Below are 13,181 nucleotides of genomic sequence, written 5' to 3'. Positions count from 1 at the left end.
AATTCGATTTTGTTTCGTGTATGAAAGTAAGTGTTTCAAGTATGTATAAACTTGGAAGTGTTAATATACGAAATTTTTTAAAAAGAGGTTTACATGTATCAGTTTTGTGTGCATTTGCCAAAATACGCAATGCTCTTTTTTGAATTTTAAAAATCCTCTTCGATTGAGCCGAGTTCCCCCAAAATTGGATACCATACCTCAAAATACTTTCGAAGTTTGAGAAATAGATATTTAGCATACACACTGCATTGAAACTATTTTTTAAAGTTCTTAATTGGTAACATACGGTGTATAGCCTCTTGCATAAATGATCTATGTGAACTTTCCAGTTTAGACACTCGTCTATAAATATTCCAAGAAATTTTGTATTGTTAGTAGCTGTTGTAACGGCATGCCCTACTATGAAATTATCTTGCTTAATAGATACACCAAATTTTATTATATTAGTGTTTCATTGTTCATAGAAAGTTTGTTTGCTGAAAACCAGCTTTGTAGTTTAGTAAGAGCTTTTTCCGTTTTTCGAATTAAAGTTACATCGTTAACAGAATCTACTAAAGCCGTAGTATCATCAGCGAAAAGAGTAACTTGGGCGGTTTCAACATTTGCTGGAAGGTCATTTATGAACAATAAAAAAAAGGGGTCCTAGTATCGATCCTTGGGGGATTCCAATAACCACATCTTTCAATTCGGAGTAATATGTTGTTTGTGTCCCATTATTGGATAAGCTATTTATTGCAACGCTCTGTTTTCTATTCGATAAATAGGATTCTATTAATTTGTTCGATAGACCACTGATTCCGTAGTATTTTAATTTCTCTAGTAGTATGTGATGATTCACACAGTCAAACGATTTTGATAAATCACAAAAAATTCCAACAACAGAATATATTTTGTTTATGGCGGAAAGAATATTATCAATTATATCAAAAATTGCATTTTTTGTTGTTTTCGTTTTCACAAACCCATTTTTTTACTTTATGAGTATATTTTTATCTTCTGCATACTTTATTATCCTATTATAAATCAATTTTTCGAACATTTTTGAAAAAATTGACAATAAGGAAATTGGTCTGTAGTTTTCAATTTTTGTTTTATTTCCTTTCTTATACGAGGGTAATACTTTTGATATTTTTAGACAGTCTGGTAATTATATCGCCTTGGAATCGAGAACACCAGTGGAGGCATATTGCGGAAAGTGGTTCAGATCCCACTTTAGACTCTGCATGTCCGGTTTCGATTAGCTCATCTGAGCACAAAGTGCTCTTTTCTTTAAATGAATGATTCAAGCCGTTTGTTGACAACTGCAAAAAGGCCTCCCGATGCTGCAGTGATGTCGGCCTCCGTGGCGGAGTGGTTATCACAGCGCGCTATATTGCCAGGGGTCCTGGGTTCGAATCCCGGTTCGGACATGGATGTTTGTATTGTCCACTGAGAATACTATGAAATTAGAGAAAAATTGAGAAACAAGTGAAAAACGAGGTATACTACCGCTTAGGGGTATTTCTTATAAAAAAAAAGTATTATAAAAAAGTGGTTGCGTCGTCGCCTTGTAATCAAGGGTCCCGGTTTCGATTCCCGGTGGAGGCATATGGAGGTTCGGATCCCACGTTAAACTGTAGGTCCAGTCCCGATTAGCCTTACTGTGCATAAGGTGGACTTAAAACACCAATTCAATCAATCAACAACTGTAAAACCGCGACGAAGTCGAAAGCGACTCGAAGGATGACCTACCGCCCAGTCTCGTTTGCAGTTAAATTCATCATTCAACGGTGTTGTTGTTGAAGTCCATTTTATGCTCAGACAGGCTGGTCGGGACTGGGTCTGCAGACTAAAGTAAGACCCAAAGCATTGTGCAATGTGCCTGCACCGGAAGTTGTACCGAGTACTCATTTATCTCAATGTGTTAGCAGTTTCCACTAAGCTATCGGCGAGCCCAAAATAACTGTTTAAATTACTGAATTGATCAACATTACTATTATACAAGGCACACCGATGGGAGTCACTTTGCATTTAATTGCCTTAAGAAAATTGGCCAATAAAATTATTTCACTCAATTATCTTATTAATAATTTCATTGATTGATTTTGATAAGCTGAACTCTCTCTTTACAAATTTTCTATCGCACTGGTTGCACAGTATGGTGCGTTGAAAATATTTACTATGACTATTTGCGAATGAATTAATGAAAATTGCATGTCAATGAGTAAAACCGGTACAAAATCTGAAAAATTTTAACATAACTGACTGAATTTCATGAAACGCTGAGTTTATTTTCCCTCATTAAGTAATGTCCGTTTTTCTTTCACTTGCGACTGTCCATAATTGAGTTTCGAATGAAATTGAAACTTACTGAATCAACAAGTGAATTTCGAAATTTTACCCTAGGCTGTCCCCGTGAAAATGTTGTGGAATGCTAGAATTTACAAATATTCAGCTTCAACCAACGTAAGGTTCAAATCATTAAGAAAATAAATCGCAAGAAGGTTATTTGCCTGAATCGATCATACAAGTCCAAATCGCTAATAATTGAAAACAAATAAATAAAATAAGGGAAAGAAAGCGTTCACATCGCATTCAGATAGGACAATTTTGTTTATCAAGAGTCACCACCCTCCTGGAACTTTAAGTCTAATCCTGATTTTAACTGGCAAAATAGTAATATAAAGATAATAGGTATAGATGATAAATACAATCTAAAGATCGGTTAATACTCGGAAAATTCTGATTATAATAATTTGTCACAAACGTTCCATAGCTACTGGGTGATGTGATCAAGTTCTTACTGGATGTGGATAAATGTAATTTACTGATGGCGTTTAAATTACACATCAGGATCTTATGATGTCAAAGTGCAAAAACTTACAAGATAACTGTGATCTGATGGGCATGTAAAATATTTCATCTCTGTATAATGTGAGTACCAAATACTGTGGTTCATAATTAGACGATTTAAGGCTTTTTTTATGTACACTAACTACGTAACTAGCCTAAATCTGAAACTATATTACCATTAATTGAATTGTTTCTTCGTTGTTCATATTTAGTCTTCACCGGAGAAAAATATAATGTGCGTGAAACGAAAAAACGGCTGTTCAATTATTTTTTCAGATGTTGTAATGATATTATGTTAAAATGTAGCCAGCAATATACGCAACGGGAAAGAAATGCATTCAAGGGTCTTATGATAACAAACTGGGATGTGAACGTTTATTTCAACCAATAGTGGTTGAAAGTTGGCAAACTATCAACTCATCTATACCATAACATTTACGACTACAGAGAGATAACAACTGGTTTCTTCCAGCAATAACAGAAATGAGAAAATCTCTGTTCTGGGTAGCACAGTCTACCATATGGATATATCTGATACATGTGCACTACACCATCTTTATCCATAGAATACTAAAACGTTCGTCAACAAATGCACTTTTTCATCAGCGTACGCGTAAGTAGTAAAACCTTTACGTTCTGGTCGCGGGATTATCATAAAAGTGTAATTAAGATAAACATATGGTTGGCTTAAAACGTGCTGGAACTTAAAAGTAAATTTAAAAAGAGTTCATTCTTATGTGAAGCAAAAGTTTCGCTACCTTCAAATCTCACTTGCAGTAATGAGTTTGTAATATGTCGGTTAGGGGCGTAACTCGCTCAATCAGCTGATTTCACTGGTGTACTTTTTCGTTGCGAGATAGTAGATGCGATTGAACAAAAATGTACAATGGCTAGATTTGAAGCGTATTAAACTTTGTTTCGTTCGATTTGGTTCAAGCTCTGGGTTATTTTCGTGTGTACTGTTTTCTTTTTCTTTCTGTCTTTTGGCTCGCTATAAGTGATTTCGTCGGCAATCATGTCACGCTTACGTAGAGTTAACTATAGTTCTTTAATTTAGTGCGACGGTTTAGAATTTAGTGCACGAGAAAACGTACTAAATGAGTGTAAACAGAGTATTCATGCTCCGTACTTACCGTCTTCTAGATAGGGTACTGCCAATACTTGCTGGCCCATGATGAGGACGATACACGCCAAAACGAGCAGTTGAGTCCGCATCTTGCCGTGTACGAACAAGTTCTGGAGACAGCGTCTAGCGTCGATAGCCTTTAGTAAGCATCACCCATGTGCGATGCGGCGCCGCCAACCCAGCCACGTCACTACAAGCCGCCAGCCAATGGGGAGAAGTTACGCGCGTACAGCCGTCAGCCACCCTAGTGTTTGGTCGTGCGCTTCCACTCCGACTATCAATCGCTACGGTTCTTTCAATGGGGGTAAAAAAAAATAGCTCTTACGGTTTCGCTAAATGTCAAAAGCGAAAGCCGTGCGTTTTTCGGGTATTTGTTTTCGTTCTCGCAGAAATGTGTGGAAAGGATTTTTTTTTTTGTTTCATTTCGTGAAACCAGTTACAGGTCTCATTTTTAATAACGCATGGTTTGATCCACTAAAATTTAATATAAATAAATCTTGTAACTATAAAATCTCATTTGAAGGATCACTGTGAATACACAGAGAATTATATGTAATGCTTATTTTGTTCCAAAATCTTCTTCGATTTATTATTTATTTTACTTAAAGTACTTCTTTGCAGTTTCCAAATGTAGAAAAACAATTTTCTTTAAAAATAAATATTATGTGACCCCGACGTGATTCGAACACGCAACCTTCTGATCTGGAGTCAGACGCGCTACCGTTGCGCCACGGAGTCATCCAACGAAAGCAGGAGCTTTCACTAATGTTGTACGCGTAATTGCAATTCTTTCGACAACACATTTCAATTACAACAAAGAAAAGTTATATTTCTGTTCGGAATTGATAAAACGAGTTTATATAACAATCTTTGACATGCTTAAACATTAATCAACAAGTTGTGAGTTAAAATGTTATGATATTGGAAAACTAGGGAAGCAATGGTAGGTTGGGACTTTTATTGACTTTTTACAGTTGAAAAGGGAGCACGATTCTTACTACGCTCGCGTTAACCACTATCATAGCAAAACCGCATTAAATGGAACAAAAGAAACCAAGCGTGTCTAAAACGTACAGTAAATATGCATTGGAGCCTGGAGCACAATTTTATTTAAAAATTATTTTAATGTAAAGGGTAATACGTATTATTGGAAGGGGGTGTGGAAGGAAATATCCAACTATTACATATTGACATGTGGATTCTGGGGGGGGGGATTGAAAATTAAACGTTGGGGGGGGGACAATATCCAACTCTTGAATATCAGTGCGAAGTATTAGATTATAGAGATTATTTTAGTTAGGGGGAATTAAGCGTTAGCTAAATTGAAGGAGTATTTAATTCTTGAATATTACTATTATATAGACTGTTGCAAAAATTCTGGTGATTGAGAATTATTTGTTTTGGAGGAGACAACATCCACTCTTCAACATAAAGGGTAAGTCTAAAATTGGTGCGAGGGTTGAGTATTAAATTTAAGTGGATAGATATGAAGGTCTTGAAAAAGTGTTAAATCTTAGATTGTCAATGGATTTCTGTAGTGCGGGAGAGTTCGAATATTATATTTAGAGGATTATATTTAGCGATATGGTATCCACACGTTTCTGGCGAAAAGAGAAGCTGGAAAAGAGTAAATATCGAAGGGTCATAAGAAAGTATTGACATCCCATTAAATTAATATTCTTGAAAGACTGCAAAGAAATGGATGTAAAAATTTTCTTGCTCGCTTCGCTCGCAGTTTTCGGTTACGGAAACGCGTGTTTCGCATTTTACTAAAGTTTCATACTATAGCTGCATTACATAACATCACTTCTTAAAATATAATGCTTATAGCGTTGGTATTCTGCTTAATTTAAAGCAGGTGCATCATTTAGATGATGTACTTCTATTAGCAGTATTATTTCAGTATTATTGTAGTATTAATTTCCTATGCTCTGTATGCTGTAATAATTCTACTAAGTGTACTTCATACAGTAACACCTTGCACGTTACCCGATAAAACAGAAAAATAAAAATAAATAATATCAAATTCCTTCGCAATTTCAAACATCTTCTAGCAGGACAATTTTACTTTAACAAGTGACATTTGCACTGAAGATAGAATCCACGTAATTATTGCTATGGATTACTAAAATAATTATATTTACCCCAAGCAGAGGGGGCGAGTTCTTTGAAGAAGGAATCGTATTATATTCTCGCCATTAGCTTAGGAATTTCTAGCTAAGGTTCTGTAATGTCTCGTGAAACAATAACTGAATCGGTCACACGGCTGCAACATGTTATTTGGTTTGCCCTGGTTGAATTTTCTACCTTAAGTTGTGTAACAATTTCTATTAAATACCCAAATTGTGAGATTTATAAATCTCATAAATCTTATTCTCCATTCACAAACACTGTTTAAATGCATATTTATATAATTTAACTTATTCCACTTAACCAATCAATGTGCTAGCTTCCCGTTATTTCGAAAACTGAACTATTAAAAATATATGGACATTTAACATGGTGGCGTTATCAATAGTTTATCCAAACGATTTGGGGGGATTATGATGAACGATTTTGGGGAGGTAATACATCCACGGTCTTGGGGTGATATTCGATTGATTGATTGATTCATTCCGTTATTTTACTTCGCTTTTATGCTACTTTTGGCTAATTTGCTAAGATGGAGATGAGAGATGATATGATGAAATTGATGAATGGACACTCACAAACATCCATGTCCAGGCCGGGATTCGAACCCTGGTCACCTGGCGTAGCGCGATGCGCTAACCACTCCCACGAAGGCCGGCGGGTGATGTTCGATTAAAGTTTATTAAAAGTAGGTTGCGTCCCAGTTTGGGGGATTCATTATTGTCAACTTTGCTCGTTTTGTGTAGTTGTGTAGTGAGAGTAGCATTCTTGCACAAATTCCAAATGATGAAATAATAGATAAATTCGCAAGGTCCTGTATTCAGAGACAAAAGCCTTTTAAGATCTTCATATGTTTTAGTATCAATGCTGTCTTGTAAATAAAGATTAATTTTAAACAGCACAAATGTTCTGCTTCTGATATTCTTTTTCAATGAGTAATCAAAGAACAAAGCAAAAAGAGTAATATGGCTTACCATTCACGTGATACTCTGAGAACTTAAGATTTCTTATGTCGTCATAAAAATGTACTGTGTAAGCTGTGGTTCAATATATACAAAATATCTACGAAATATTAATTTTTTAGTTCTTACTAGGAAAACAATTGTACATTTTGTTCATATACATCTTTTAATGAATGAGCACAAGAAATAAATAGTAAAAAGTTAATACTTTACAAAAATTCACATAATTATAATTATCTATTGAATTTACAAATATGCAGCAACATATTTCATTGTTATTTCATATAAATTTAAGCAGATTAAAAATGATATTGCATTTTATGACGCTAAATATGTTAGAGTTATCCTTATATCCATACAATGTAGTTTGATGTGGCAATTCATGTCTTATCCCCTGATTAATGGTAAACCTTGCTCCATACTACTAAGACGCAAAACAGATCATCGAGTTTCCACTTTACACTACGCAGTATTTGATGTAATAGTGACATGGTAGATAACGAAAAGAAATAACTCAGGGCGGGGAGTATCAAGCGAAGTGTTCATTAAAACTGAAAAAAAATATGTCCTAGTTAAATACTTTATGGAGATTATGACATAAACTGGGGGGGGAGGATTGATTGGCTTTTGGGGGGGATGCGTCATTTGATTTTGTGGGGGATTGCGTCATTGGCCTTGGGGGGGGGTGGACACCCCTGATTTTAACAACGTGAAGAAGAACAAAACTACACAAAGGAGAAGTTTGTCTTAAATAAGTGAGTATTTTTCATCAAATAAATGAGCAAATTATTACTTTTAGGACAGTAATCAACAAAAGTTGAATAAATACTCTTATGCGAAAGCCGTGTTCAGAGTCAACTGTCGGAATTTCAGAAACTACCAGAGCTATAAAACCAAAATTTGGTTGACTCATAAATCTTCCAAATAACGGCTAAATGCAATATGCACTAACTCGATCGGCCCCTCCTGGCTGGCATTGAAAGACAACAATGTGAAGATTAGGGACTTCGATTATTCACAAATGGGATAACACTGAAAAATGTTATAAGTTGCAAAAAAAAAAGTATTTATGTATGTGTAGTGACATGTTCTGAACACATTTTTCATACACTCTGAATCGCAAATAATGCGAATTTTGCATAGCATAGTTTCCACAAATTGTGCCTTTCCATGAATTCGACAGTCTGTGCTTAAAACACGATTAATACCGCAAAAGTTCAACATTTTAATGTATTTGAAGGTTTAAAAAATAAAATATAGTACCATATTTATGCGTGCATAACGCGTAGTTATATTTTCCAAAATTGTATTAAAAAAATATATAGCATAATTACGACAGCTACATGAAGTCACGTGAAAATTGATGTTTACCACAAATTTTCACATTTTATCGGAGCGTTTTCCGTCGTCGAGCAAAGCGACGGTGTTCTGGCGGGTGGCGGAGATCGAGAGAGCACTTGCCGCCACACGGGAGCTGTAACATCGGTAATTGTCCGGCAAGACACTTTTGTATAGAGAATAAGTTTTACGGGGATCGAGTGTGCACCAACCGTCACACATGAGCCGCAACATCTGTATTTGTCGAGCGAGAAATGGAAAATAATTTCCTCAAAAATCTTTTCCAGCCGGTGAATCACGAACAGGCAGTCAGCCTATAGTATAGGTCGTGTGACTTACAAATTTAAAAAAAAAGCTTGAAAGCACAATGAACGAATATTTTATTAGGTATATTTGGCAAAACAGTATTTTAAAATATAAACGCGAATTTTGGGGAAAATAACACAGAAAAATGAAAAATGACACCGAAAAATCGAGGTCCCTAGTGAATATCTCAAATTTTAGCTTGTGACGTCTGTCTTTGGACATTCACAAACTTGAAAGTCAGCGATCGTGCGATATTTCCTAAACTATTCGAGCTATAACCTAGCTACGTATGTTAACGGGAGCCAACGAGCCGTATGACGTTCTTTCCGGAGCCATGATTAATTACATCATGGCAACTTGTCCAATCTCCTTGTGCATGGTTATGGGACTCTCTTAAAATTATGGTTGCACTGAGTCGTCTTAGGACGGGATGTCAAAATAAAGAAATATTACTTACTTTATACCCAAGATTTATTGACACATTATGAACATATGCAGCAATACAATGTCAATATTATCATACGCACTGCTATTACAATCTCAATACAACGATCTTTTAAAAATTGTCTTCTCGTATATCTCAATTTACTGTGTAAAAGCCACTGCTGCACCTGAATACTGCCTCGTTGCTAAATTCTAGATATTTCTAGAATCTACTGGAAACCGGAAGTAGGTTCAGTTTCCGGCGCAGACACTTTGGGATCCCCGATAACTCCATTTACGCCGCAATGAAGGCATTTTACCAAGATGAATCTTTGGTTCAGAGACGCAGTTATTGTTGAATATCAATATTTTTATCTATTTTTTTTTCAAATGTGAATATTAACTTATAAAATATAAAGATAAAATGTCCTTATTGAAACTAAATTATACAACTATAAATGGCTGTATCTTACTGACCAATAGTTCGATTTTGCTAAAACTTGCGGCATTTATGAGAAAATATTTAGTTCTTTCTATTGCATATAATGAAATTCTTCAACGTAAATTCAGTAACAACACAACAGTAAACAAACAAAAAGTAATAGGCATAAAATAAACACGGCGTAAAAACTGCAACGATGAGAATGTGATGATGAATGTGTCTTGCCCGGGATTCGAACCAGGTTATCAAAGCACGATAGCGTAGTGGTAATTCCGCCGGCTTGTAATCAAGGGATCTCAGGTTCTATCCCTGGTGTAGGCACTTTGCACAGTGGTTCGGATCACACTATAAAGTGTGGATCCAGTCTTGATAAGTGGATCTTAGCATAAAGTGAACTTGGAAAAAAAAACAAAAAAAAAACTAGCTTTTAAGGTGGAGGTTGATCATAAAAGAAGTGATGTGTTTTTAGAGACTAAAATGTGACAAACAGCTAGGGTCTAAATAAGGGTATTCATTTTACACGAGGTTTCGGCCTACAGAGAAACATGATACAAGTTGATTTAATAACTCCTGCTCAAGTAAATTAGATCATCCAAAGCTGACGCTTGCAGTCACAGACAGGGAGCATTCTTCTGTTAAAAACGTCACGCACAGGTGACTAGAAATATTTCAAGCAGTCAAGGAAACAAACAACCTTCTTTCGTGATGGAGTAGATTTTGGACTGGGTTCTACTGGTTCCTGGAAACTTTCAGTCTGTTGTGACTTATGAAGCGTCATTTGTTTCTGAAGCTAGCACGACAGTGTTATTTGCTGTTGCAACTGCCATTCATCAGTGTTGCCACTTCAGGACTCATGAAGGACTGAGAAATTGTGTGTTGTCCATTATATTGTACTCCGTCAGCTAAGTTTGGAATTGTCTCTACCTGCTCTTTCCTTCGTAATTTCACAGTGTCAGTAGGCAATATTTGCCCTAGTGCTAATGACTTTCTCCCAGAAGAGGGAGCGTAGTGCCAATCAGAAATATGAAAAGCTTGATTAAAGTAATTTGATTGTTGCAGTGATAACCGAATTTGCTAGTGGTTACAGTTATATTGTTAACTAACTCAACAGCCCATTGAGAGGCTGGGCCTACCTTCCGAATGCCGGCCTCACTCCCACCTGATCCAACTCACTCAACTTAACCGAGGTGGGAGATCATCAAATCAGTTACGGGGTGACGTGTGGTCAGCACGACGAACCCCCAGTCGTTGTTGCAGGTTTTCATGACCGGGTTACCCTACTCATTCGTAGCTCACCAATTTCCTCACGATGGTGGATGGCCACCGGTTCCATACACAGGCTGAAATCTCAGGAGAAAAGTTGTTACGCTTCCTCCAGGAGACTCGAAGCTGCGCGCGTCCCGTAACCAAGGCCCAAAGCATGACGCCTTAAGCTTAACGCCCACCGAGACGCGGAGAAACGCGGCAACAGAAAGCAACATAACATCTCTTATCTGCTTCTATTGAAATCAAATAGTGTAACGTCCACTACAATTATACGCGCGGAACCGAAGCGGGAATTTCCGTGCCACAAGTCTGCAGGTTATCTTAAAGGTTATAGCCCACTGAGACGCCGCAAACTGGTCTGTTGCGGCGTTCCTCCACGTCTCAGTGGTGTCAAGCTTTACTTACTTCATTATGGTGGTGCGTAAAAGAAGGATCCGTTTCCAAGTTTCGTAGAAGGGTTAAGGAAATATCCAAAATCATATAGATTCAACGATTTTATGTGCATAAATCTAATAGTAAAAATTAATTCCTTTTAGAATTAAATAGTACCTCCCCGGTGGTCTAGCGGTAACGTCTTCGTCTTGAAAACAGCAGGTCGGGATTTAATACCTGGTGGAATCCAGTGTTTGGATGTAACTAGTTACAAGTAACTCAGTTACAAGTACAGTGACATAAATGTAACTGTAACAGAGTTACTTTTTTTCCAATAGAAGTAACGTTTCAACAGTGTTGTAAATTATTGGTGATTTAGGACTTAAAGTGAAGCGGAACCATCGATATACTACTAGAGTCTGCTGCGATAAAAATGTCCATCCTTTGCTTCATGAATTCTTGCAAACAATAGATTAAGAGGAAAGTTGTTGAACTAAATTTGTCTCCTGTCGGTGGCCAGTCGGTAGGCTCCGGGTGACAAGTTTAGCACATGTTTGATCTTTCGTTTTGCAGTCCTCAATTCCAAAGCATTATGCACACTGATATGCATACCTCGGAAGGGTGGTGGATTTCACAGAAGCAGGAAGATGAGATTAGGAGGAGAATTATTCCCTATTGCTATCCCCTCCCCCCCCCCCCCAATATCTTCCAAGTAGTTCGTATAATATTATTCTGGTACGTCTGTAATTCAATGCTAGATTTTGGTAAAGTTATTAATCAGGAAAAAAAATGTTCGCATAAGGACTAAAGTGTAATCGAAAACATTGATTGTTGACACAATAAACGTTAGCCTAATGAAGAAATACGTAATTTGATATTTACAGAAACATCCAAGCCTACTTATAGAGCAGATCAATCCGACGACTCTTCTTTGAAAATAGTTCTATGATGCTGGGGTCCCGGGTTCGAATCCTGGCTTGGGCATGGACGTTTGTGATGTCTATTCATCAATTTCATCATATCATCACTCATCCCCATCTTCGCAAATTAGCCAAAAATGACACAAGCGAAGTAAAATAAATCAAATCAAATCAAAAAAGTTCTATGATGCTGTCATAAAATGAAGTTTTTCATTTGATTTAATTTGAATTTGGATTTTTGGGTGCGTCATGGTCCTGAAGTTTTCCATGTTATCCACACCTGAATTCCACACGTTTTTTTCACCCGAAAATAGAGTATATGGCCAACAAAACAGTTTCGACAACTGCGCACATCCACATAACCACGGATAGTCGTTATACCACGAAACATTGAAAAATCGGTCATATCCAGCAGACGACTTGGTTTTTAATCGTTCAAAATAGGAGTTGGCATTCCTTTCGTCACAATTTCGCTTTTTTCTGCAAAAGAACGCGAACCGAAAGATTGCTTCAAAATATCTTCTATTGCACAATTACACACACCGTTCAGATAGGATGAACCCGCCACCTCGGAACTCAGAGCAAGCTCCATTCCGCTTGTTAATTAATTGACCGAAAACAACACAAAGACGAAAGACACCACTCACAAAAATCGCACTGCACAGTCTCTCCCGCCAACCGTTGTTTACTTTTGTAACACCTGAAGCACCCTTCTTGCCCCCTCCCCTCTCAGCATTGGCGCTTCCCCAATATTAGCCAATATTTCCTTCGGAACCTTACACTGCAAGAAGTCCAGTTCTACTACTGTTGCCATCCTAGTTCTTTTGAAACCAGATTTGCCCAAATCGCGAAACTTTTCGTTTCAAATAAGACGTGTGTAGAGTAGATGTAGTCTTCTTCTGTTTCCTAACTACTCACACGTTTCGCTAAATCCACAGAAATCTCATTTCTGACACCACTAATATTTCGTATATTTTACGTTCCTTGCTACCTTTGAGGCTTTCGCTTTATAGGATAATCGCAATCGTGACGATGAGGATGCATGGTGGATTATTGAAATGAAA

The 13,181-nt window shown here is 37.0% G+C and overlaps 1 protein-coding gene and 1 non-coding gene across 2 annotated transcripts in view; both read right to left on the bottom strand.

Moving 5' to 3' along the window:
• LOC145985369 (xibalbin-1-like) overlaps positions 1-4,104 on the bottom strand; it is a 120,437-nt gene extending 116,333 nt beyond the window's left edge. The window contains exon 1 of the mRNA XM_083119316.1: positions 3,966-4,104. Within this exon, the coding sequence (XP_082975442.1) occupies positions 3,966-4,047 (82 nt within the window). The 5' untranslated portion in view covers positions 4,048-4,104. The remainder of the gene's footprint in view (positions 1-3,965) is intronic.
• Positions 4,105-4,624: 520 nt separating this feature from the next.
• Positions 4,625-4,696, bottom strand: TRNAW-CCA (transfer RNA tryptophan (anticodon CCA)). The gene has a single exon. It is a non-coding gene; the product is annotated as a tRNA-Trp (tRNA).
• Between the last annotated feature and the right edge of the window lie 8,485 nt (positions 4,697-13,181).

The sequence above is a fragment of the Lepisma saccharinum genome, chromosome 3 (genome assembly GCF_977018435.1).
Source record: "Lepisma saccharinum chromosome 3, izLepSacc3.1, whole genome shotgun sequence".
NCBI classification, from domain to species: Eukaryota; Metazoa; Arthropoda; class Insecta; order Zygentoma; family Lepismatidae; genus Lepisma; species Lepisma saccharinum.
This window is presented reverse-complemented; position numbering and strand designations above follow the sequence as displayed.